Below are 24496 nucleotides of genomic sequence, written 5' to 3'. Positions count from 1 at the left end.
TTGATTTGAGGTATGTAAAAAGAGAAAAACTAAAAAAAAAGAAAAGAAAAGAAATAAAATCATTCGAAAACACAAAATCAAAAAGACAACAAAATGGCAACAAACAAACAAAATGTCCTAAGATAAAACTTTTCAAGTTCAGTTGTGACTACACCTGTCAGTGGGTTTTGGCTGAGCTGATTGTGTTTAGCATGTGGATGAAGATTAACAAGTGTGTTTTCGTGTATGTGTATGTGTGTGTGTGTGTGTGTGTGTGTGTGTGTGTGTGTGTGTGTGTGTGTGTGTGTGTTTGTGTGTTAAATGCATAGCAGTGCGTGTTGTAAAATATTCTCAGGCTCTGTGTTCTTGATTGGACAGCCAAGAGGTTGACAGGGTTGATGAGGTAATTGTTGTGCAACAGTTTCTTATTCTCATTGTACTGAATATTTATGCCGGGCCTCTCAGAGGAACGGGAGGGGCCTCAGGGAGCAGGTACGAGCGCGGCGGCCTGAGTTAGGGCGACCCGCTGGGGGCCGGCTCAGCCGAGCCGGGGCCCTTGGAGGAGGAGGAGGAGGACGCGGGGCTGAGGGTCTGAGCTGGGGGCGCCGAGAAGCCAAAGCTGGTGCTGGTTCCAGCGGGGGAGGCCGAAGCAGCGGCAGCTGCTGAAACGGCGGGCCCCGCAGCCCCACCAGACTTCTGGGCAAACAGGGTTCCTGCAGGACGAAATGGGAACATTACAAATTCCATATTATGATCAACACAAATGGAAAGCTTCTGTTCAACATGCCTCCGCTCCTCTCACACACACCTGAGTAGATCGTGCCATTGACCTCCACTGAGACAGTGATGCTGGCATTTCCATTGGTTGAGATGCTCAGAGACATGTCCTGCTGCTTCTCATCTGAAGAAGAAAGAAAGTCATCATTGCAGTCTGGGCCTGATTTCACTCCGAAGTTCAACACAATACATAATGTATGCTTTCTTCCAGAGATGACAGGTTTGGGTTTACTCACAGTAAGAAAGAAACTCAGAGTACACAATAAGAGCAGTATGACAAATGAAAACAAAATGGAGGAATTTGAATGAAATGAACCACATTTTTATAAATTCCCTAAATCTGGCTTTAAACAATATCTGGAGGACGAATCACCATGACATCTCCATAAACGGTGAAAGATCATTGCTGCATTTTCCATATTTTCCATGTGTAAGTAGTTCTTAATAACATGACTGAATACATTTTAACTGATAAGACTTGCAGTAAGCAATATCATGTAGTTTTGAGAGCTAAAGCCTGAAGATATTTCCCTATCTTTCTGGAAATGTAGATTTTGACCAAAGCGCGACTCCACACTGACCCCTGGTGGTGATGGCAGGGGCTCCCAGGCGCAGGTTCATGGGCATTTGGGAGGCCATGGCCAGCAGGTTGTGTTGGAAAGCCTGCTGCATGAGGCGCTGCTGCTCTTCTGCCAGGCGAGCCATCTTCCTCTCCGGTCCCTCTGCTCCGCCGCTGGTCTCCAGCTTTTCTCGGAGCTGCTCCAGCGTGGCGGCTCTCGCCAAACCAGCCACCTGCTGCTGACCCAGGGTCAAGGCCATGGAGGGTCTCGCTGCCATGATTGAAGGGGTCAGGTCATCTGCATGAGAGAGATGAACACATTTAGCTGAAGAATAACTCGATGAAGGGATTTGTGTAACTATTGGGGTAAAAAAGATTCTTGATCGGGTGAACGTGATTGGCTGGGTGTCTGCTCTCATCCAGGGAGATCGACATGAAACAATCAACTTGTTTCCTAGTACTAGTATCTGAGGCTGTAGTGCTGATAGCTGAGCTTCGTTTGTCATGCCAGGGTTCATCTGGGTAGGGTGTAGAGTTTGCATGATGTCCAGGAAGTGCATGTAGGAGTTATCGGTCCACAGTGCAAAAACATGAATGTGATTTAAACTGGAGACCTTAAATCACAGACCAGTAAAATAGTGCCAGTAAAATAGTGCCATAATAACCTTTAATGTGAAATTTTGAAGTTTTTCTTTGTTGTGGCACAGAGTATACGTAATACATCTTTCACAATAAACAAATATTTACTACCGAAAATGACTACATTCTGAATAGAAAGCCAATTTTAATGATGCCTTCTCTTGCAAAATACAGTAAAATGTGAAAAAAAAAAAAAAAAAAAAAAAAAGCATGTTTTTTCAAACTTCATGCATCTACATCACTTGATATCTCAATGGATCTCGGTGTTGTGTTGTGTCCGCTCCTCTTAAAAAATTGTTTAGAAAGTCTGTTTTCTTTGACGCTTTGATCATCTGCTGGTTTGGCGGGCGGGACTGACGCCTGTTGTGGCTCACTGGTCTAATGTTGGACACCCCTGCTTTATAAGCTCATAGTCAATTGCGACCTGCTCCTGCCTTGTTGACCCAGGTTGGAAAAAAGCTATACAGCAAATGGATGAACAGATGGATATTTGTGAATTTCTGTTAAACTCTGGGATGGAGCAGTTGCTGCTCAGTCATCAGGACTATCAGCTCCTTCAGGATCCAGTCTTAATATCTGTTGATGAATTCAGTCGAATGGAAAAAGCGGATCTTCCATCCCTGAGCACTGAGGCAGGTAACAGAAACAACAAATGTGGCGTTGCTAAGGATTTACTCTTCAACAGTGACTGGGTTACTACAAACACAAGTCATCTCAAACGGCCACATAAAACTAGTGTCAGGTGAAACACAGTCCACTAGTCAAGTCAGATCACGAATGTTTTGTGAAGAAGTCGCATTCCAAACAAGTCAAAGTGACATCAGATAAGAGCGCAGCGTAATGACAGTCATCAGCGGGGTCCTCCCGATGTGAACGAGAAGCTTCAAAGTTCATACTGTGGCTCCCTGGTGTGGGAACTGTGTTATTAATCAGCAGTAAAGAGGAGGGCTCCCAACAGCCCCAGGCTGCACACACCAAGCCCAACATCTGGACGGACTACTTACACACATGGTGTACACTCATAAACCAATCGGCCATAACATTAAGACCACTGACAGATGGAGCGAATCACACTGATTATCTTATCATGGCACCTGTTAGCGGGGCAGAAATATCAGGGACTTTGCTCCTAAATTTGACGCATCAGAAGTGAGACTCTCCACAACAGCAGCTGCTGTTGAGGCTTGCTGGTCTGCAGCGGCCAGTGGGTGAAGTGGTAGGTAAAGCTTGACCTGCGAGGTCTGATCAAAGACCCAAGCTGCTGGCGGATCAACCTGCTGCACAGAGGAACACTGGAAACGGACGTCTGTGATTAAAAACCAAGCCAACCAGAAAACTAAAAAGCTCCTTCAAATACTACAACCGCAGGCTTATCTTTAACTCGTGTTTCAGTCCTATAATACTGGACCAAGGTGTGATTTTTCAAAGCTACAGCAGAGGGCAGTATTTCTCTGTAAATACTTCAACAGTCAACTTCTGTGCAGCAGAAGCACCACAGCCTTTACCTAACTGTACCAAGCAGCTACAGTTTGTGAAGTAAACATTTGCACAGTTTAATATAACTCTGTCAATCTAAATGACAGTTTTCAAGCTCATATGCAAACAAGCGTACACACATCCATGTGTTTGCTGCTGGTCTGGACTGTTTTACAAGGTGAACTCCAAATGCTGTTTATTTTTCCTTTACTGAATCATCGGAAGTCAACCAATCAGATTCGGAAGATTGTTCTGAGAGTATAACTGGTAGCAATGTTTATTCAGACAGTGCGTTTTAAATTAAGTGTGAGTGTGATAAATAGAAGTTACATTACCAAATGTACCTTTCTTCAGAGAAGGTCCCGGGGAGGCCTGCAGGCCATTGAGGGCCACTGAGGTTCCAGCACCCAGAGCTGAGAGGTGCATCTTGGGAGGGGAGAGGATGTGAGGAGCTGTGCTGGGAGACGGAGAGAAGCGGAAGAGGCTGCTGCTGTAGCTCGGGCGACGGCCCTCGCGCCGGTTGCTGTCGATGGCTGCCTGAAGCTCACCCGGGGAGCTGAGGCCTTTCCTCTCGCACTCGTACGGGTACAGGTATTTCATGTACCTGCAGAGGGAAAAAAACAACGAGATCAGACAACTTGAGCATTTATCTGAATCACAAACCCACTCATATGGAGAAAGCGGGTAAATGTTCTGTAGTGTACTGGCACAATATGTGTGTATAAACCAAAAAAAAAGAAAAAAGTTGGACATCTGGCTGTGTGGACACATGGTAGATAAAGTTAGTCTCAAGATAAAACTGGATGTATCACCTGCATTTTTCTCACCTTCCAGCCCGGCTATAGAAACGTTCTGTTAGTAACATGACATCTGCCTAATCAGGTTACTCCAGAAAGCCCACTGCAGGCGCCACGCTTCAATGTATGGATTTAGTTTAATGCAAGAGCTGGTATAACGAGAATTACTGCCTCGTGATTGTTTGCTTCCGCCCACCATTCAAGTTGTTAGTGCCTGTCATGTCTGTCCACCTATAGCAAGGAGAGGACTGGAAGCAAGGCTACAAACAGCAGCAAAGACGGTTCGAATCCAGAAACGCTGTCACAGAATGGCCAGATTTACGGTGACAGTGTCCTACCACATGTGAAATTTCACGCTCCTGATTTATAAGCCGAATGATGTTGTCCAGGATTTCTGATGACATTTTAAATGAGCCCAAAGCCGTCATCGACACTGTGCCAGAAAGCATCCAGCGAACCTGGAGTACAGTGCAGCACCGGTCCAAGTATGCGCAGTCACTACTCTGTGAGGCTTTCCAAGCCATAAATGAACATTTTATGCATGCTGACTGCATAATGGTGGAATAGCAGTACTGAGGATCAATAAGAAGCAGGAGCAGCAGCATCCATTAGAAAGAGCTGGCGGAGGGGCGCTACACAAAAGCCCAGCGACATTAAAAATACATAAAGGTTCATTAGGTCTATCTGCTAGTGGAGGGAATCGAGAGGTGTTACCTCTGCTGAGGAGTTTCCATCAACACAGTGAGGGGGTTTTCAGTCGAGGTTCAGCACATAACCTGTCAGTCAAACCCCACCTTAGTCACTGTGAACTCTGACCCACATGGCATCAATAAATCTATGGGAATTAATGTGTGACGTAATGCTCCCGTGGCATGAATGTGAAGGAAGAAGGTGGCCTGGAGGAGAAAACAAACTTGTATGTATATAAATACACAGGCACATGCTCATCGTGGTATCCAAACTCATACCAACACAAACAAATTCAAATGCCAAAAGGTCTGTGTGTACAGCGCCACATGAGATCGCGTGTGAGGGAGTTCTGCGCGCGACTAAAACGTGAACTTCTACTACTTTGATCATTACTGATCTGATTAAAATAGGAGTGTAGCTATTCTAGTAAACAAACACATGTGAGCTGCACAAGTGAAAAAAAAAATACTGAAAGCTTGAACAGGATCGCATGCTACACACTTATTGACAGCCCGAGGAGGGCGTTTCCCTGCAGCTGAGAAGAAAAACACTAGAAACTCTTTATTTAGCTCCTGCAAATTCAATTAGATTGGTTGTCTTGAGGCGTGTCGACTCACTGTGTGCGCAGAGTGAAAGCTGCACTGGTGATGGAGGTAGGCAGGTTGAGTCCCTTTGTGATTTCTCTCCAGATCTTCTTGTTGATAACCTCCACGAGGCCTCCCTTCTCTGTCACCAGCTTGTACAGCATGTAGAGATCCAGCACCTGCTTGGCCATGATAGGAATACGATTGACTGGGGTTCCTATGGAATAGGGAGGGAAAAAAAAAAAGACAAACAAAAAAAAAAATCAATACTCAATATCGGAATCAAATTAGCTGGAGGCAGTGTGAATGCTTTGCAGTGGATGAACATATTTCAAAATACGCTTGTGTGGACAAACTCAATGAGAAGGAAACCCTTAGAGCTGACTGAGTCTGTTATCCCTGCTGGGACGAGGACAGTCACGGCCGTGCTCACAGCTGCAGAGGACTCAACTAGTCGGATGATAAATGTCCCTTCACCTATATGGGGCATGTGTCGCTTCAGCAGGTAAATGTTTCGTATCAGCCACCGAACCGCTAACATCAGGACACGAAGACTTTACCAAAAAGCTACAGGCTGTGCCACTGTCCGAGCACAAAAAGAACCGAGCGGTTCTGGATGCTGAAGAACGACATGGGAAGTCTGCAACTTGCAGCTTTATAATGCGACCTGCATGAAGACATCAAGACTACGAGTCCCTCAGGATCCTGCCTCTGAGGGCAAAGCAGACTCATCAGCGCACATGAATGCACTGAGCTTTTTGGAGTTTTGTTTGCACTGTGTGTGTGTGTGTGTGTGTGTGTGTGTGTGTGTGTGTGTGTGTGTGTGTGGGTTGGGGGGGGTTGTCCACTGCAGAGAATGCTGGGCCAGCTTTTTCTTTTATACTAGAGTGCACCTATGTTTTGTTGTCTTACTGGACTTTTTGCTATTTCTGCTTTAAATTTTCAATGCAAACTGAATAAACTGATACCATGGTATTTACACAGATGCTTTTGTTTCAGATCTACAGCCGCTTTGGTGAAGAAGAAAAAAAAAAAGATATTGTGCATTGCTTCAATCCCCTGTCAGTGGTGGAGGATGGTTTAGTGACCTCTCCACGCTGATCTAAGTGCTGTCAGAATGCTGTCAAGCCTGCACGCCTGTTAAATTTGGCTTGAAAACATATTAGCCCAGTTAAGGCAATCTGGCTTGACCTGGAAAAGGGGATTCGCAAACAACACAAAGCAAAGCGGCTCTAGACTTTTGATACAGATGCATTAATCTTGTCAACAGCTTATCTGCAGTGAGGCTTGCAGGAGGGACGTGTGGGGATGGGGGGTGGTGGGTGGGGGGTGGGGGGGGGGAATGACGTGGAGGGGAGGAGTCGAGGAGTGGTGGTTCTCATATGCAGCAGAATCAAAAAGTGCAATGTGCGCCTGTGCTAGCATGAAGCAGGAGAAGGGGACTGGGGATTGCGACAACCTGCTAATCCGAGGGCAGCAGTGGGTGGGGGGGCTCCTGGATAGGCCAGTATAATGAAGCTCATTTAGAGGATTGGACTGAGTAAATCCACACCCCTCTGCTGTTAGTGCCGTAGGACCCAGTGCAGGGGGAGCTGCACAGATTTGCCCTTACAGTTAATGCCAGTCAATCCTTCAGCCCCTCCACAGGCTGCTCTTAACCTGGAACTGGACTCATTAATGACTTTGTGAAATAGGAGTGTGATCAGGCCATGAAGATTAGCCCTGATTCATTTTCTTAAGTTAGCAACATGACTTTAAGCCATGTGCAGAAGTCCCAGGTGAGCACATGGACCTGTGGACTGCAGAGATCAGGGGAGTGTGATACTCAAAGCACCATGTGTCTGAGCCTGGAAGTCCGACTTAATGTTGTAATGATGGCGCTAAGAAAACCAAGTTGCCTCTACCGCTGCGTCAACTGAAAATCTCCAGAGTTTATCTAGAAATACAACAGACGTGGTAAATTACAGTTTTATTGCAGGTTGGTATATATGTCTACTGATAGTGTGAAGTGGCATGTCTGTGCGCAGAACGATTTGTGATACAGACACTTCGGTATTTGATGACTGAGGTTCAATCTATGAAATAAAACTTCATCTTTCCCCTTGTTTATTCCCACTGTGACTGGGCCACAGTTGTTTTTCTCCTGTTGTTAATTAGCAGCATTTTTTAATGAGTTAATCCCTGTTTTATTGTAAAAATATCACACTTTTTGCTGATATAGAAAAATTCTATAATTTTGTCATTTTGAAGCAACAGATCATGAAAGCACAGAGGATGCACATTTCTCTTGTTTCATGTAAATCAATACAAATTTGACAAAAAGGATCCAATGAGATGATTACAGCAAGATTAAAGTACATGCGCAAGTGCACAAACATGCGGTAAATAAATAAGACTTTTTTTTTTTTTTTTCATTTTAAACAAGCACGTTTTTTCAATCAGTCATGAAGTCCTGGTTTCCTTGCAGAGCAGAAGTGTTGATCCTCTGCAGTGAATGCTCAGCAGGTAGGTAATCTTCAAACTTTAGCTTTAGTCTTTGCTGAAGGAGGACTATTTTTCAAATCTTTGCCTCGTGACATTCTTTCACTGACCCAAAACAAACCTGTGCTGCACGAGAAGCCTGAAAATCTGCACCTGGGTGACTTTTACTAACCGACTGATACTGTACAGTGCCACAGTAAGTTATTTTCCCCCACCCCACAGCAATCTGAAATAGTGGTGAATAAAACTGTGAGAATCGACTGTAGGACTGCCGTTTACACAAAGGAACTCCGTTTATCACAGCTGATAATGTAATGTATTTTAATAAAAAATAACATTCCATTAAAAATCCTACAATTGTCATGCTTATAATTCCCACGGTCACTCACTTTAATAAAGCCTACAATGAACAGAGTGCTTGAGGTGTCACACCTGTGTGTAAATTCTTGAGGATAGAGAAGATTTTTTTATTTTTCAATACACTGAGCATACGTGTGAATAAGCATATGGCCAGTGGTCACAACACCAACACGTACGAGAAGTGGTTAAATAATATTTAGCTGGTTAAGGCTGCAGTGAGCTCTGTTCTGGGAAAATAGCCATCTTATCTTCAGATCCAATTAAACAAGAAAGCTCCTGCCAAGATACTGGCTCCTTTTACAGATTATTTGAATTAGAGACCAACAGGGTGACAGAGATAGGAAGAGAGAGCAGGAACAATATCTCAGGTGTTTATCAGGCGATAGCTTTGAATGTGTATAATCTAAATGTGTTGTTACTATTATTACAGAAATACCTTGTGATCAAACTTAATTTGTTTGATTTCAAAATGTTGCTCAATTATTGTCCTGCGGGTGAGGTGAGCTGATTCGCTGACTTGAATATCAGTTCAGATGTTTATTGACAGGTGGCATCACACGCGCCAGAATCTAACAAACGCGAAACGTGTCGGTGGCAGCGTTTCTGAGCGCGAGCGGAGCAGGCGGCACGTCAAAGCAGCAGGAATGCTCGCTGCCAGTGCTTTGTCAGTTATTTAATGCAGCGCTGCACATCAATCCTGCATTAAACAATTAGTACAAGCAGAGGGGTCAGAGATCAGCCAGGGGTTATTGATGTGTGAATTAAACTGCAGGTCAGCAGGAAGCCATGTTTTCATACTGGCCCGGCCGCGAACAATGACGGCACAATAAATGACACACAACAGCTCCTGGCCCCACTGTGACAGGCCAGCAGTTAGTCCGGCTTTAATTCACGCCCGCGCTTTTGTCACCATCCGCTGTCAAATCAAAATCACATTTTATGTATTTACGAGGAGCTGCTTTATGAGTCCGTGAGCACACAAAGAACGACAGCGCCCAAAAATTGAAAGATACCTGACAAAGAGGACAAAGAGTGTTGTGTTTGTGCAGAAACCAAAGAGCTATCAATATATCTTAAGTGGACCAGAGGTGGTTTTGAAACAAAAAGCAGCATTAATTAGTCAGCGTGTGACGTCAGCCGGGCTTCACGTTACACCGTGACCTGACCACATGTGAAAGCACTGGAAAAGCACTTTTTATAATACTGTAATTGACCAAAAATCACATTAGCAACGCTCGGGCGGCAAGGCAGAAAGTTCCCCTCATTTGGGAGAAAGGACGTGCCGCCTGCCTTTGGTGTTCAACATCTGCTGCGTTTCCAGCCCTGGAGACATTTAGCTCTAACAGGCTTAATTAGGCCAGAGCAAAGCATCTCTTTTGATCACGGTGGCGCAGTGCTCTGCCTCACATGCACCCTGATTCAGCTGTTATACCGTGCTCCCCATAGCACCTCGCAGCTCCACTTCCTTTAGAGGTGACCGGGAGACACCGTGAGCGACACGAGGCCTCCGGTACATAACTATTTCATCTCCCTGTAAAGCCCTGATTTGTCCGCTCGCCCGCTCTCAGCCAATCTGTAATTGGCTGCAGGCTTCACCTCCCATCATCCTTTGCCCCGGACTGATTTTCCCCCAGGGACAGGGCCATCAGGAGCCCAGTGATTAATGGCACCGGGGGTCAGAGGTCGCTCTGGTGGGAAGTGCCGAGGCCGAGGGCCCCCGAACCACTCCCTAAGTCCTTCCTCCTTCTTCCACTGTGAACACAGGAGCCACACGGCCGGCGTTCAAACGGCTAGACTTGAGGTGATAAGGAGGAGAGATAGAGGGGCAGACGGAGGAGAAAAGGAGAGGGACGAATCTCTCTCATCGTGTGAAAATGATGGATGTGCTCATATGTTATTCCTGAGAGGTTTCCTATGGAGGCCGGACATCATACGCAGCATTCGAATTCAGGGAAAATGACATTTCTTCTGTGACGAGAGATATAATAATTCAGACACTAAAACACATGTCTAACGGTCACTGTTTTCCACCCACAACTTCAGGAATTTGGACAACATTTTGCCCTTCCACTGCAGCTCCAGCTTTTATCTCAATGTGAAGCCAAAAGAAAAGGAACAAGGTCATTTCATCTGACCCCTGACCTATATTTAGCAGGAAACAGCTGTTCACATTAAAGGGCTTCTATAATAAATCAATTGGGTGCCCCTGACTCCATCAGTGGTAAATTAAATATTGCTGACTTCCCTGGATGGGCATTACTTTAAATAATTAAGAGACGGAGCGACAGCCTTACAGCGGACAACACACAGGAAATGAATTTTTCACTGAATGAGCAGTGGCGGGTGTGAGGTTTCACTGCTATCTACAGTGAAGAACGGCGGGGGAAGAGAGGGAGAGGGAAATGCCACATCACCTCGTGGCTTATTCAGAGTTCAGCTCCTTTGATTGGGTTTGAGGTTATCGAAGGCATCAGCGTGTGATTGTAACGGGAGCAAAGAAGAAGTGAACTTGTCAAGCAGCTTGAAAAGGTAAAAAAAAAAAAAAAAAAAAAGAGAGAGAGAAAAGTTAAAAACAGTTTGTGAAGCTTTTAGGAGGGAAGGAAGAGGAGGAGAGAAAAAAAAAAGGAGGGGGAGGTGTAGTAGCGAGCCAGCTGGAGAAAAACTGGATTACTGCTGTAAGGAAGGTGTCAGCCAACACAAACAGCCCCTGGCCTCATGGCAGTGTCTGAGTCCCTTTAGAGCACCCACAATCCACCCGACCCCTCCTCCTCCTCCTCCTCCCCTCCTCCTCCTCCTCCTATCTACCTCAACCACCACAGCTACACAACAGATCCAACCGCGCTGCCGCTATCTCTCACCTCTGTGCACCTCACATGGTTTCCACCGTTCAACTGAACTGCATTTACTCAGCGCGCTGCGTCAGCCGTTAGCGGGGCCCTCAGAGCGGCAGTCAAAATGTCCCCGGCACTCCTCACGTCAATGAGATTCATCACCTGAAGGTGTAAACAGCAGCGGGCTTATTGCTGGTATTCCAAACGGCCTTAAGTGCCGCGATGCACTATTTATGAAATGCTACTTTCTTGAGCCGCCGGTGCTGCCGGGGATATCCACACTCAAATCCACCCTGGAGCCGTTTTATGTCTGCCACCATGCATTTATAGTCTTAGCAATTGAGTTTGATATATATAGAATGCCAACAGAGACCAGACCGAACCCGTCATTATCATGAGGCAGAGAGACACTGACAGGAGAGACGGCTGTCTGGGCTCCACATGCTGGGAGTTTACTTTATTGTAGGCAGCCCCTGGCTGTTTAGTTTATATGTCCATACGCCGGGGCCGGCATATTGTCAAAGCCCTGCTCTATGCTGGAGGGCATGTTTGTTTTATTTTTAATGCATGGCCAGGGACATAAAAGGTAAAAAAGCCTTGAGTGTGTGGAATTTGCTATCTTTAGTCCAGGCAGAGCCACCACTCGCATGACGGACCAATTCATATCAAGTGTTAAGATATGTACCCTCCACATAAGGGAAGTTAAATGTAACGTTACACTATAGATGCAATGCTATTCTAAGCATGAAGCAAAAGCCACAGCTGGTAGAGACGGACGCACACGGAGAGGTAGAAAGAGAGGGACGGTCATCTAATAAAGACTGCAATATCAGTCAGTCAATACGCTCCGTGGCGCGGGCTGCAGATTTCAATCCTGTCGTGTCAATAAAACACAATTAATGTGACACAATGGACAGACGAGGCAAATAAAGGGAATAAAGGGAGGGGGAAAATGATGGCTTAACTTTTGTTAACTGCATTCAACATAATCATCCTGTAACAAAGGCCGAAACAAAGACGGGAACAAAGAAAAAGTAGAAACAGGAGGAAAATTCCAACAGATAACTAGAATTTGGCACTCAGAGAGCGCAGACCTCCGCCACAGCTCGAATCAGTCACCAACAACAATAAGAACACCATATATAATAAAAAAAACATTTTATTTCTCCCCAACACAAACAATATATGGGAGAAAGCTGTTTGTTTCTTGTTCATATCTCAGTGTGTTTCCTCACAGTGACTGACACTCCGGAATCCCCCTGTTTTTGTCTGTTCTGGATCCTGGTATCCAGAATACTTCCTGATCTGGATCAGCAGCTGATATCCCTTAGAGTCACTGAAGAACTTACACTGTAATTTTTTGCTAAGCCCCCTTGTCATTTATTGTTGAGTTATGCCCATCTATGTGAAAGACTGCCCTATCTCTCAATGATAAAGAATCCTTTAAAAAATTCCTGGATCCAGACAGTGATCCGGATCATCACCACAATTTTATGGATTCTAAGTTAGCCCAGGTCCCACATTTCCACAAAGTTTCATTGCAATCCGTCCATAACTTTTCCGTAATGTTGCTAACAAACCAACCAACAAACCGACGTGATTACATAACCTCCTTGGTGGAGGTAATAATCATTTCCAAAGATTTTTGCATATGAAATTTTCTAAAAATTATCACTATTATTTACATTGATACAAACACTGATATCAATCAATAGTTAAGTATTAACAAATAAAAGCTGAAGCATTTAAGACATTAAATGTATGCATGCACCCCTGTACATGTCATGTTACTTATAAAAAAAATCATTATCTCTAGGTTGAATAATATCTCTCCTCTTTTAATCAAGTCAGTAAATGTTTCTCTAAAAGGAATAAAAACAGCTTGACAAGAGTAACATACCCAGGTCAAAACAACGCGTTTGGCCGAGCACTGAGTGGAATGTCGAAGGGCTTTGAATTTCAAACTAAAACATTTATTTTTGGAATAAGTGTAGCAGTAATTGTGCTTTAAATGGAGGGGGAAAAAAACCTGGAAAGCTTTATCTGGCCATTTCAATGGATGCAAATCCATAATTAAACCCAGTAATTACACACATAATGACATAATGAACTCGAACTTGCAACCCTGCAAAAAGTAGACAACTTGCTACACCGACTGTGCCACAGCGGCTCAATAAGCGCGGCTCATTCCAAGGGTTCATGAGCAGAAATAAACCGATGTGAGATGAGCGAGTACGGAGTGTCTGCAGGTACGATCTGTTTTCATCCAAACTAAACCCATGACACAGATGTTGGATTAGTCTGGAAACACCAATGTCCTCAAACACAGCCAGCTGCTGTCAGTTTCTGTGTTTTTAATATCAAACCAGCAGATCCTGGGAGCTTTCTTCCCTGTCATAATAAAAAAGAACAAACCAAAAGAGGAGAAAGCAAACAGCCACTGAAGGATAAGCCATTTGAAGCTGTATTTACTGAGGAAACGGCAAGAGCGGCTTCTTTGTGAGAATTATTACAGTGAGCAGAGAGGCACTACATTAAAGGAGCTGTCTTCTGGAAACTGTGAACTGCTTTGTGTCTGCGGTGTAAAACATAGCAAAACTGGCACATCTCCAAACAAAAGTCAGAAGCTGTAAATCTGGCAGGGCGCTGTTCACACACCGGGTAGTCCGTCAAGCCGAAGACACTCTCACACACTGTAATACGCTCTTACAAGCTTCTCCTAACGCGATTCTGGCTGTAAATCTCTGCACTCGTGGATCATTTTCTTTCTTTTTTTTGTCCCTCCCTCCCTCTTTAAAGTATTGTTAGTGGTCTGACCCTCCTCAATCTTTTGACAGCTCTGTCAGTGGAGCATCTCGGAAGAGAATTAGCGAGACAGGGCCAAAAGCAAAGACAAAAAGGAGGAGGAAACACGACTCCTTCTCCGTGGGTCATGAAGATGGGTCACCTGGTGAAATAGCGGGGGGAAGGGGGATTGAAAAGGTTGGATGGCGCGAAAAGTGAGATGGCCTCTCCAACTGTAACCCAAGTCCCCTCCATCCCCAGAGACCCGGCAGATCAACTGACTAGACCCCAATCAACACAGGCTGATACGCAGCCGGCAGAGACGCACGAGTGGACGGACGGACGGACACACGCACGCAGAAAACAGCTTCCAGCAGTCATTTGGGGTCATTTTTGGAAGGATATCAGGAATACAGACTAAAGCTAACAGAGGCTTTTTTGGGTCATTGATTCCCTGAGGATAACTGTTCTTTAAAAAAAAAAAAAAAAACATATTTCACATGAAGTCCCACCCTCTTCATTAACAGGAGAAATGACTCTTCTACCAAGTAAAAAACAAGAAAAACACCAGAGTGACATGATGTAAACGCTGTGTTTGTTAAACATGTGTTAGCACAGACGGTTCATTGCTTCAGGCATTGTATTTGCCAACTTTTAAGACATTTTAGGAAGCTGTATTCACGTTTTTAGCTCGACCGTCATTCAAAGACTGCAAATACTTTTCGTCGCTATCCTCATTATTTAAAGCCACAAACAAAATGGAATGTCCGTCGAGAAAATTCTCTGAAACCATTTTAACAAACTCATCTGTAAAAATGTAACAGAACAAGAAAACCTCACGGAATCCCTTCTGTTTTTCACACAAACAGAGAAAAACAGGCCCAGCGACTATCTGAGACCATCATTTGTTTTTTGTTTTTGTGATCCAACCCACATACAACAAAAGACAACCGCAGGTGATTGGATGTCTGTTTTTTTTTTTTTGTTTTTTTTTTTTAAGCCATCCACTCAATAAAGGGAGTGGCTGTGAAGGAGCAGGTCATATTCCAATCCAAAAATTGACAGTTCAATGTTAAATCTCACCATATGTCAAAATGTCTTTGAGTGAGACACCACACTTCAAATTGCCCCCAGAGGAGTGTGAGCGCCTTGCGTGACAGCTGCGACCACTGGTGTTAATTTGTGTGTGATTGAATGTGACTGGTCATATAGAATAAACCATTACAGTAAAATATGATATACAGGTAAAACTATATACAATTAGAATAATTAGAAAACCTTTGAGGGGGGTCCTCAAATCAATCACGACTCAATCTGATCAAATGGAAACTGAGCGATTATGTTCAACTGTCGGCTGGTTCTTCATTTCAGGTGAAATGTCTGCAACCAGCAGCATTTTACTGAAGGTTAATTCTGCAATGGCTGAATGTGACATTGATTGATCTGAATTGCTCTAAAGTACTACTGACCTTTATTCACACATATCCTTTCATAAACAAGCCAGCCAGGACGCCTCTTATGCATTATTTAAGTCGCTGTTTGGAAGAAACGTTGCAACAATTTTTCCGACAACGTAACATTTTCATCATTCTGGGTTTTATGTCCCCTGTTAAAATACTGCAAGCCACGAGAACCTGTTGTGTAAGCGTATGTGCGAGACATGCATCTAGAGTGTGAAAAACACTTCTCCACCCCCGTTGCACAATTTCTAGTAAAGGCAGGTATTGTTGAAAATGTACGGTGGCATTTCTGCTGCTGATAGCACGCCAGAGTTACTCCCAGTTACCCTGCAGAACTAGAACTGTGGTCAGGCTGGAAATATCTTTCTGCACAATAAATTTTAAGAGCACACCTCAGATCCACAGACGACAGTTTTCCGGCGTGAGGGTGTGGGTCGGGGAGGCAGAGTCTTTGTTGACATAGTATGTAGCTGCTACAAACACCGATCACACAGGTCAAGTGAGTCATGCAAAGGAAAAAGGGTTGACAAAAACAAGTTTTTCATCCAAAGATTAGTCAAAACATACATATAAACTTGGATATTTATTTTGACTTTTATATCTTTAATTCCGGATTTCATTTCCTTTGCAAACATGTCTCACAGTTTTCTTTCTTTCTTTCTTTTAAAATTGCTGCATGAGATATAAACTCACAGAAACATTAGCTACAATCTGCACCACAGTTCAGCCAAATATGATGGATAACCTCTGATACATTAGAACTGGAAAATCAAGTGACAGAAAAGTAAGCCGACATTACGGCATTGAAAACTAACATCTCTGAACAGTCCAGCAGAAAATGTCAAGAATGTATATGTGGCGGTAACATGACAATAACACACATAGCAGAGGGAGGGCCAGACTGCAGATTGAATTGATAAAGCAGCAGGGGGAATGTTAACACTTTCTGCACGGATAGCTTGAAACTTACCTAAAAGCAATCAGCAAGTGCGTGACAGATAGAGGAAGACGCAGTGAACACAGTAAGAAGAATGGACAACAAAGGGTGAGGTGACCTTGTTTGAAATAACGACATAACACTGAAGAAAAGCAATTGCACCCAGGTGACAGCCACGCGTGTGCTGGCAGGTGCAGCGCTGAAGGAGGCGGGGAGGGGGGTTACTGTCTCTTAAAGTGAGCTTTATAACGCAGCTAACTGCTCCAATCAATGACCACCCAGGACTGACATAAAGCCATCAGCTGACGAGCGCCATTCGGGGACCCAGCGCCGCCGATCAATACGGGAGACATCAGCTGCTGCAGGCCGAGGAGAAAGGCGGAGCCACGCTCCAACACAAGAGGGGACGTTGCATCTATCCTGCAAATTCTAACTCCCGTCAATGCTAATTACTTTGGAATCCATGACAGTGGGTCATATGTTTACCTTTGAGGGATTTGGCTGATGCTCTTAATGCACTGACCTAAATGAGGTTAAGACCAGAATATGCGTCATTACCTAAATGACACACACACACACACACGCGCACACGCACACGCACACGCACACGCACACACACAACCGAACCATGAGTGAGCGTTTCCTCTGAACTATGATGTTAGGGGGAAAAAAAAAAAAAGCTAACTCAAAATGTCAAGACTTTTCACACGTGCAGAGAGGAGCTCGTCGAGCGTAAGCCATCTTTATCTAATCATGCGACAAACGGTTTCAACGAACACGGCTCGCAAAAAGACAATCTGTGCGTTCCATGTCCGTTTCTTGCCTTCAAATCAAGCGTCTTGTTTTCCATTATCCCCCTCTGCACTCAGAAATCGGTCACTTTATGGAACGCTGCTGCAGCTCCGTGCTGGAAGTGAGCTCAGAGCCATTGTGCTGGCTGTAGGGCTCCTCTGGGGGCTGTAATGTATTTCATACCATCCATCACAGGGGTGTGGAAGCCAGGAAGCATTGCTTTAAGAGCACACACAGGACACAGATGGAGAAGCGAGGCACGCAGATATGCGGAAGACAACACAAGTTTGGGGAAATCTGCCCATCGAAAGAGAGTTTCACGTGCCAGCGGCTTCACACAGCCGGCCACAGAGCAAATGTCTGAATATGGTGGAAAGATAATATGAAGTGGTGTTAAGGAATTTAGAAATGATGGAAATGATCACTCTTTGTGAGAGCAAGGCAGTATGAAGCTAAACTGTTTTAATGTAATCAGCTTTTTTGATTCAGAAAAGCATTCAAACATTCAGATGTGACTTCAGTTGCTTGATTTTCCTTAATATTGCCAATAATATTTCAAATATATGATAAAATCACGAAGAATTTGCTTTATCATCCACTTTAAAGTAAAAAGTTTAAGGCATTTACACAGAGAAAACTCCAAACTCAGGACATCTTCCAAATATTTGGAAAGGAAACAAAAGTGCTCAAAATAATCTTTAGAATTCATTTCAATGTAGTATTTTTTCTCCCTTCTCTTGTGATTTCTCCCCTTGAAAAAGCCTGAATGTTCAGCGGTTGGTGCCCACAACATACAAGCAGAGACATTTATTATTCAAATTTATTGTTCTTCCTTCAAGCTAAATAAATGAAGTCTACTAAGAAGCTTCTGTATTACACACATGCCGTTTGTATAACCCTTGCTGCCGCAGATTGAGCCATATTTTGTGGTGCGACTCCCTTCTTTACACTCCCCTGAGGTTGTATTTTAACTGTCTGGACTCAGACGCAGAACCCAAACCATGGTTTTCCCATTCTGCCCTGACAAGTCACTTTCCTCCTGCTCCATGTTTTTTTCCCATTAATTGGGATGGCAATGGTCACATCAGTTTAACAGAGCACACGCAAAATATATTCCGCTGAAGACAAAACAAGATGCGCCAATGCAGCGAGCAGCCGGTATTATTTTTACCCTGACCGATGACCTCCTTGAGAAGCATGAATCTGCTTGAGGCCCACACTTGTCCTCTTCCCTGCTCAGTTACTTATGAGCGTGGTGATTAAGAATCTCCCAGCTCTGCAGCTTAGAGACTCAAATCCCTGTACAGTATGGTCGTAATTAAAAAAAAATGGACGGCACTGTGGCAATCTACGGCAATGGGGAGCAGGCTGGTGGAAAAAAAAAAAAGACTGGAGGAAATGACAGAGGAGGTGGAAGGGATTGGAGAGGGGGGTGCTGCTGGGATGAAGAAACACAGAGAGGAAAAGAAACAAAGAGCAGCCTTGGTTGTAAAGAAACAAACAAAAACAAACAAGAAAAAAAAATCGGGAGATTTTAATCTAACGTCTCAATACGCCAACACACACAAAAACATCAGGAAAACTACTATTTCCTTTTGTTTTGAAGGAAAAGCTTAACCGCTGTGGATGCTTGCTCCCCAAAGGTTGGGCTGTAATTTGCCAGCCGACGGGTGGAGCTTACCGAAGATAATCTCAGCCCTCAGATATATCAACATGGTAACTGCAAAATCTTTGATGGCAAAAGCAGGGGGAGGACATGTCCAGAAAGAATAATTTCCCCCTCGTCTCTGGGAGTCTCCGTTGAAACGATGATTAGAAAGCAGCGGTCGTCGCAATCCGTGCATCATCTGGGTTTCCTCCCTCTTCCTGAGAGCAGGGCCCCCTTTTTACTGGCAGTTTGAGGCTATTTGTATGTTTGTGTGATTGTCTTTCAGTCTGATTGGCGAGTTCGGTCAGCCTCAGCCCACTGACAAAACGCCTGGAAAGGGAAATGAAAGAGCGCGGCCTTGTTTCTACACAAACTGCCTGACGTCTCCTTTAACCTCTCCTCAGTCACCCTGGCACCTCTGTCTGCCCCTCAACGTCTACGGGGGAGCTTCTGTGTCTCCCTCTTCATCCCTCATCGTCTCCCCTCTCTGTTCACATGGTCAGACACGCGACGGTCACTCCCTTGTCTGCAGTCTGATGGGGATGTCCGATCAAAAAAAAAAAAAAAAAAAAAGACTGGCTCCCACTTATTTAGAGATCATTAATCATCCTGTGTAGGACAGGAGGCCCCCTTGATCCAACCGCTCCTCCTCCTGACCCCCCTCCCACCCTCAGGCCTCACCAAGCGGGCCACAGTGCGGCCCTCCACCCCTATCCCCCATGGTGTTATCAAGTTTCAGTGGTTGTAACTGTAGCACAATAAACAGAGAGGGGGGAAGGAGAATCTGGAGGGGGCAGAGGAGGAGGAGGAAGGGGATGGAGACAGACAGAAAGACAAGAGAGGACGAAATGTCATTTCCTCATTACGTTTTATGGCTGCACTCTGTGTAAAACGTCCCTCTCGGCCCTCAAAAACTGCATCCGTCCAGGGTCCCTGTCCTGACGAAACGGTGAGCAAAAGACAGCGGGCGAAGTCTGTGACATCTGCTGCTGTCACGCAACAACAAACGTAGAATTGCAATAAAAAAAAAAAAAGAAAAGAAAAAAGAAATTAGTTGTGACCCAACACCTCATCTAAAATGGCCAAAAATGCTCACAATGCCTCGTGTTTGTGCTGTTAAAGCGACCAGGTGCTGCCACTTTCCAGAAGTTGTGGGGTGTTAGCTAAAGGAAAATGAGGCCATATCAAAGAGCCAGAGAATGTTCCTATTGTGGCAGGGTGTTTGTACAGAGGGTCTGTCTGTTACGAGGGCCAGTGTGAGGCTGACCGGGGGAGTAATATAATGCATACATGGATCCCCCAGAGCCCATTCATGGTGTAATTGGTGTGGACAGAGCTCTCGGTCTCTGGGTTACAGTTGGGGAACTTCCTCTAATGTCCTGCTGGGAGGCGACTTTTCCCACACCACAAACACTGCAAAGGAGTCCAGCCAAACAGGGACCGCTTCTCTTTGTTGTCCTTGATGAAACTGAATCTAGCTTTTTGGCTTTTATGCAAATTTTCTAACGATATAAATACACTTTGATTTTCAGTAACTCAGATTTAAAAGACATCTGTTAAGCTTGGATTGTAAAGTACTGATGCACAACATTTGACCAAATCTAAGATTGTGAACCAATAAACTATGTTTCATCCAGAGTTTGTTCACGTCTGTTAGCGTCTGAATCCCACCATGTCAGGACATATTTTCCTACACTCATGCACTTTCTTCTAAATTACCATGAAGACCTTTCTCAATGTAGTTTTCTTAAAATATAATTACAAAATCAAAAAAAATCATTATGAATGATGAAATTTCAAGCAACAGCTTTAAATATGACATGAATACAAGAAGTCAGTGCTACTCACTTCTTGTGAGTGTTCTCCACTTGAATAAACAATTTCACTTTTGTTTCAGCACTAAAATAAAAAGACAAATACACTTAACGGAACATTTTTTAATCCTTAATGTCAATAAAAACATCTTTATTTGTTTATGAGACTAAAATACTGACTTGGTCAGTTTTGATTAGACATTGATGAAGAGCTCAGCGTTCCAGTGTCCTAAAGGTTGAAGAAACACAAGAGGACCGCTAATAGTTTATTACACTGAGGAGATGCAGTCAAAAGAATCATCTTCATTTGAAATGCTAAAGCCCTTCCTTCTCTTCCCTCCACTGCTGCTTCCTTTGATTCAATAAACCTTTCACCGGCTGCCTCGGGAGCGCCGCGGCGAAATGGCACAGAAAAGCCCTGCTTACAACCTTATTACTATTAACTGGCCTAAATCTATTACGTAGAGCTTTTCCCCCTGAAATAACTCTAAAGCAGTGATAGCGCACCATGTGGTCCCTCTTAAGCTGGAGCTACACTTCCCATTAAGAGTGTCACACTGGGATGGCTCTTGCCTCTGCCGAGCGCAACGTGTGGGGTTTCTCTGGCGAGAGAAGGAGGAGGTAAAACACTTGTCTTCACTCGCCCCCTCCCTCCCTCCCCTCGACCTCTCTCCCTCCCCACTCGACCGGTGATTTCACAGAACAGGAGCCTCTCTCTCTCTTCTCTCGCTCTTTCTCTCTGGCTCTGTCCATCACAGCCTGCGGCCATTAATCATCTCAAGTGGACAGCGTTGACAGGCAGTTGGCTGCATCACTCCTTTATTTTCTTCCTCTTCTTTTTTTCTAACCCCCCCCCCCCACACCACCACCCGACTCCACTCTTCACTGTGCGCCCGGAGCTCCCGCAGCCCGACTCTGGGACACACACCCCACCTTTTGCCCCAGAACCCCCATCCCCGATAACAAAGCAAGCGGGTGTCAACCCAAAACAAACAATCGCCCATCTGCTTAATCGAAACCTCTGAGGTGGTTAATAGCATCAGGCCAGCGCTGAAGCTTTTCTCCTCAGCAAGTGGTGGTGGTGGCGGTGGTGGTGGGAGTGAAATGGGAAAGTCTGTAATGGATGTAATGAATGGTGATGTCAGCGCAACTCATCACGGCCAATATTGTCTGCCCACACTCTAACGTGAGCAGCCGCGCTGCATTTATATTACATGTACATGTTAGGCCATTAGCTAATGTTTCTATCAGCAAATGAGTAGCACATGCACGAGGCTGTACATCTGAATCAGGCCAAGCTCCAGGAAACTAATTGTAGAAGTGAAAGTGGTGGGTTTAACAAAAGGTTACTGTGAATGTACACAAAAAAACAAAAAACAAAACAAAAAAAACAGAAATGGGAGCAGAAGAGGTAACGGCAGAAAGGGGTTGTAATGTGTGTCGTCCACCATTCCTGCGATGCAGAGCCTATCAATGGGCCCCTTTACGCACAGACACTGTTTAGGACAGCTGCTAAAATTCCTCAACCATTAACATGCACGCACACACACACACACACACACACACACACAAACACATGTGCCTGTTTTTAAGCGCCAAGGCAGGAAATGGGAATCCCTCGTAAGTTTTCCTTCCGCCACTGCTTTCCTCTCAGGGCTCAGAGGCCCCCCTCGCCAAGGTGGGAAAAACGCTTCACCATTTGTCTCTCTGTCCAGAGCTTCCACGCCGTCTCACCTCGTGTTCAGCTGCGCCAAATGAGCCTGTGTTTGTAAGAGGCGCACACCTCTCGGCATAAAAGAGTTTCAACTCACACGACCATAAGGTTTCCTTCTGAAAAATGTCAAATGACACTTAAAAAAAAAAAAACTCTTCAAGTGCTCTTTAATTACAAAATGAGAGCAATAATCTTGACCTCATGTGGAGGACATAAAGTCAAAGGAGTAGTGAACACTCAGTAATTAGAGGGTTTCATCGGCGAGCGAGCGTCGCCAGGCTTCTCGTGCACTCTTGGCACTATTAGAGAAAAGGGAGTTCAGCCAAGCAATTCCCTGTGATTAAGACTCTGGTTTGGAGAGACACCAGAGGTCAGGTAAATGCCCTCTTCTCGTGAGGGAGGGGGTGAAAAACTTGCACTGGAGTAGTTAGAATTACACCCTACACTGGTTCAGTGGTACAGTGGCTTCATCCAGTCTCTCATGTCAGTGTTGACAAATCCTGCAGATGTATCAGCAGCACAGCGAACACCGAACACAGTAGTATTTTTAGATGGTGCAACTTTCCACATGGATACTTTAAATACATTAATAAAACTGGCCGTTTATTGGATGAGCAATGAACACCTACTTTTAAAAATTGCATTTGTCAAACTGCAGGATTGCAGGAACTACAACAGTTATAAGATAAGAATTTGGTTCTCGCTTTATTCAGCAGTTCTTTTTCATAATGTAGTGAATGACTTTATCTGTAAAATTAATTTTTTTTACTGCTAAAACATAGTTAAAGCATGGTAGTTTTCTCCACTGTGTCACATGTGGTTACTACAGACGAGCACTGAGGAGAACCGGTCAAACGAACGCCCCAGCTGTCTGCCACTGACATTTGCCCTCCATCACTACTGGTCACTTGTAGTGGCGATGACACAGGAACTCGATCCAACCCAGCCGATTCCTGTTACACTCTGTAATTCACACTGGAAATGTAGTTCAACCCAACAAGGTGAATAAAATATCAATGACATGAGCTCTAACATTCAAACTGTTCTCGGTGAATTGGTGTTGTGTTTTATGTCCTTCACTGACGGATGACTTGACAAGCTAATAGCCAATATATTTTTTAATCTTTGATTGATATGATTTTGTGTGACAAAAATCACACGGTGTGAAAATAATGTGACGTGACGCTCTGTAATCAGCCGGTTATCTGCTGTCAGGTGGCATTTTAGTCAGCTTGATGGATTTCTCCATCCTGGCCGGCGAGAGTAAAGGGTCAGCGAACCACTCCCAGCGTCTGCCACTGGACAGAGATGCTAACAGGGCCCTGACAGATCCCGTCCCTCCCTCTCAGACTCAACTTAATTCATCACTCTGCAAACAAGACCTCCGGGTGCTCAGACCAGACCAGACCAGAGCAGAGCAGACCAGACGCTCCCGGGAGCCGCCGCTGCAGCGTATGCATACGAGCCGGCGCTCCTGGGTCCGCCTACACAAAACGTCTGCACGATGATCATCTGTCACGGTCTGACAAAACACACGATTCTTCATGTAGATATTCACATACGTGTGGTATCACTCTTTGCAGCCTGTGACAAAGCATGAGCCACACACCCACACAAACACTGACCGTCATCACCCATCACACTCTGCCAAAACATAATGTGAAGTATGCGCCACTGTAATAACATTGTGATTCACCTTGGGAGGTATTGCTCAAGCCATGCTACTTGCTTGGCAACAGGTTTGTCTGATAAAAGCCTAAGTGCATTAGCGGCGGTGGTCAAAGAGGTCTTGTAAGCGATGTCAAAGCGGCACATGGTCAGCTGAGCTCCTGTGGCTGTTGGCCAACTACATAAGTTGCCGCTGCCAGATCCACTTGGCTTTGATAGTGCAGAAACACCGGATCAACGGAGACAGATCTCATCTGCTGAAACCTTAAGACCTTTACTCTTGGGAGGGGAATTAGTAAAGGATTTCTTAGCTCACGGGGTGTGAGTTGCAGCGTCTTTTTTTTTGAGCTGATCAGAAATATACCTGCAGGGTTTCTGGTACAGAGAAGGTAACAATCAGGGCTTTCTCGACCTGGACAGATAAGATTTTTCAGATGCTGGAACTAGTGGAAATAAAACACAATAAACTCATTTGTCTCACTTCAAGTCCTGCTTTCGATACAAAC

The 24496-nt window shown here is 44.7% G+C and overlaps 1 protein-coding gene across 2 annotated transcripts in view; it reads right to left on the bottom strand.

Moving 5' to 3' along the window:
- Positions 1-181: 181 nt before the first annotated feature.
- LOC115388049 (AT-rich interactive domain-containing protein 3B) overlaps positions 182-24496 on the bottom strand; it is a 56291-nt gene continuing 31976 nt past the window's right edge. The window contains exons 5-9 of one of the 2 annotated variants that reach the window (XM_030090993.1): positions 5535-5718; positions 3775-4034; positions 1338-1613; positions 788-880; positions 182-692 (exon numbers count right to left, since the gene is read on the bottom strand). In XM_030090993.1, coding sequence (XP_029946853.1) covers positions 493-692; positions 788-880; positions 1338-1613; positions 3775-4034; positions 5535-5718 — 1013 coding nt within the window. In that variant the 3' untranslated portion in view covers positions 182-492. Of the gene's footprint in view, positions 693-787; positions 881-1337; positions 1614-3765; positions 4035-5534; positions 5719-24496 lie in introns of both variants that reach the window. The other variant, XM_030090985.1, reaches the window with a different exon arrangement.

This window comes from Salarias fasciatus, chromosome 1, assembly GCF_902148845.1.
Source record: "Salarias fasciatus chromosome 1, fSalaFa1.1, whole genome shotgun sequence".
NCBI classification, from domain to species: Eukaryota; Metazoa; Chordata; class Actinopteri; order Blenniiformes; family Blenniidae; genus Salarias; species Salarias fasciatus.
Note: the sequence above shows the minus strand (reverse complement) of the source record. Positions and strands in the feature narration are given on the sequence as shown.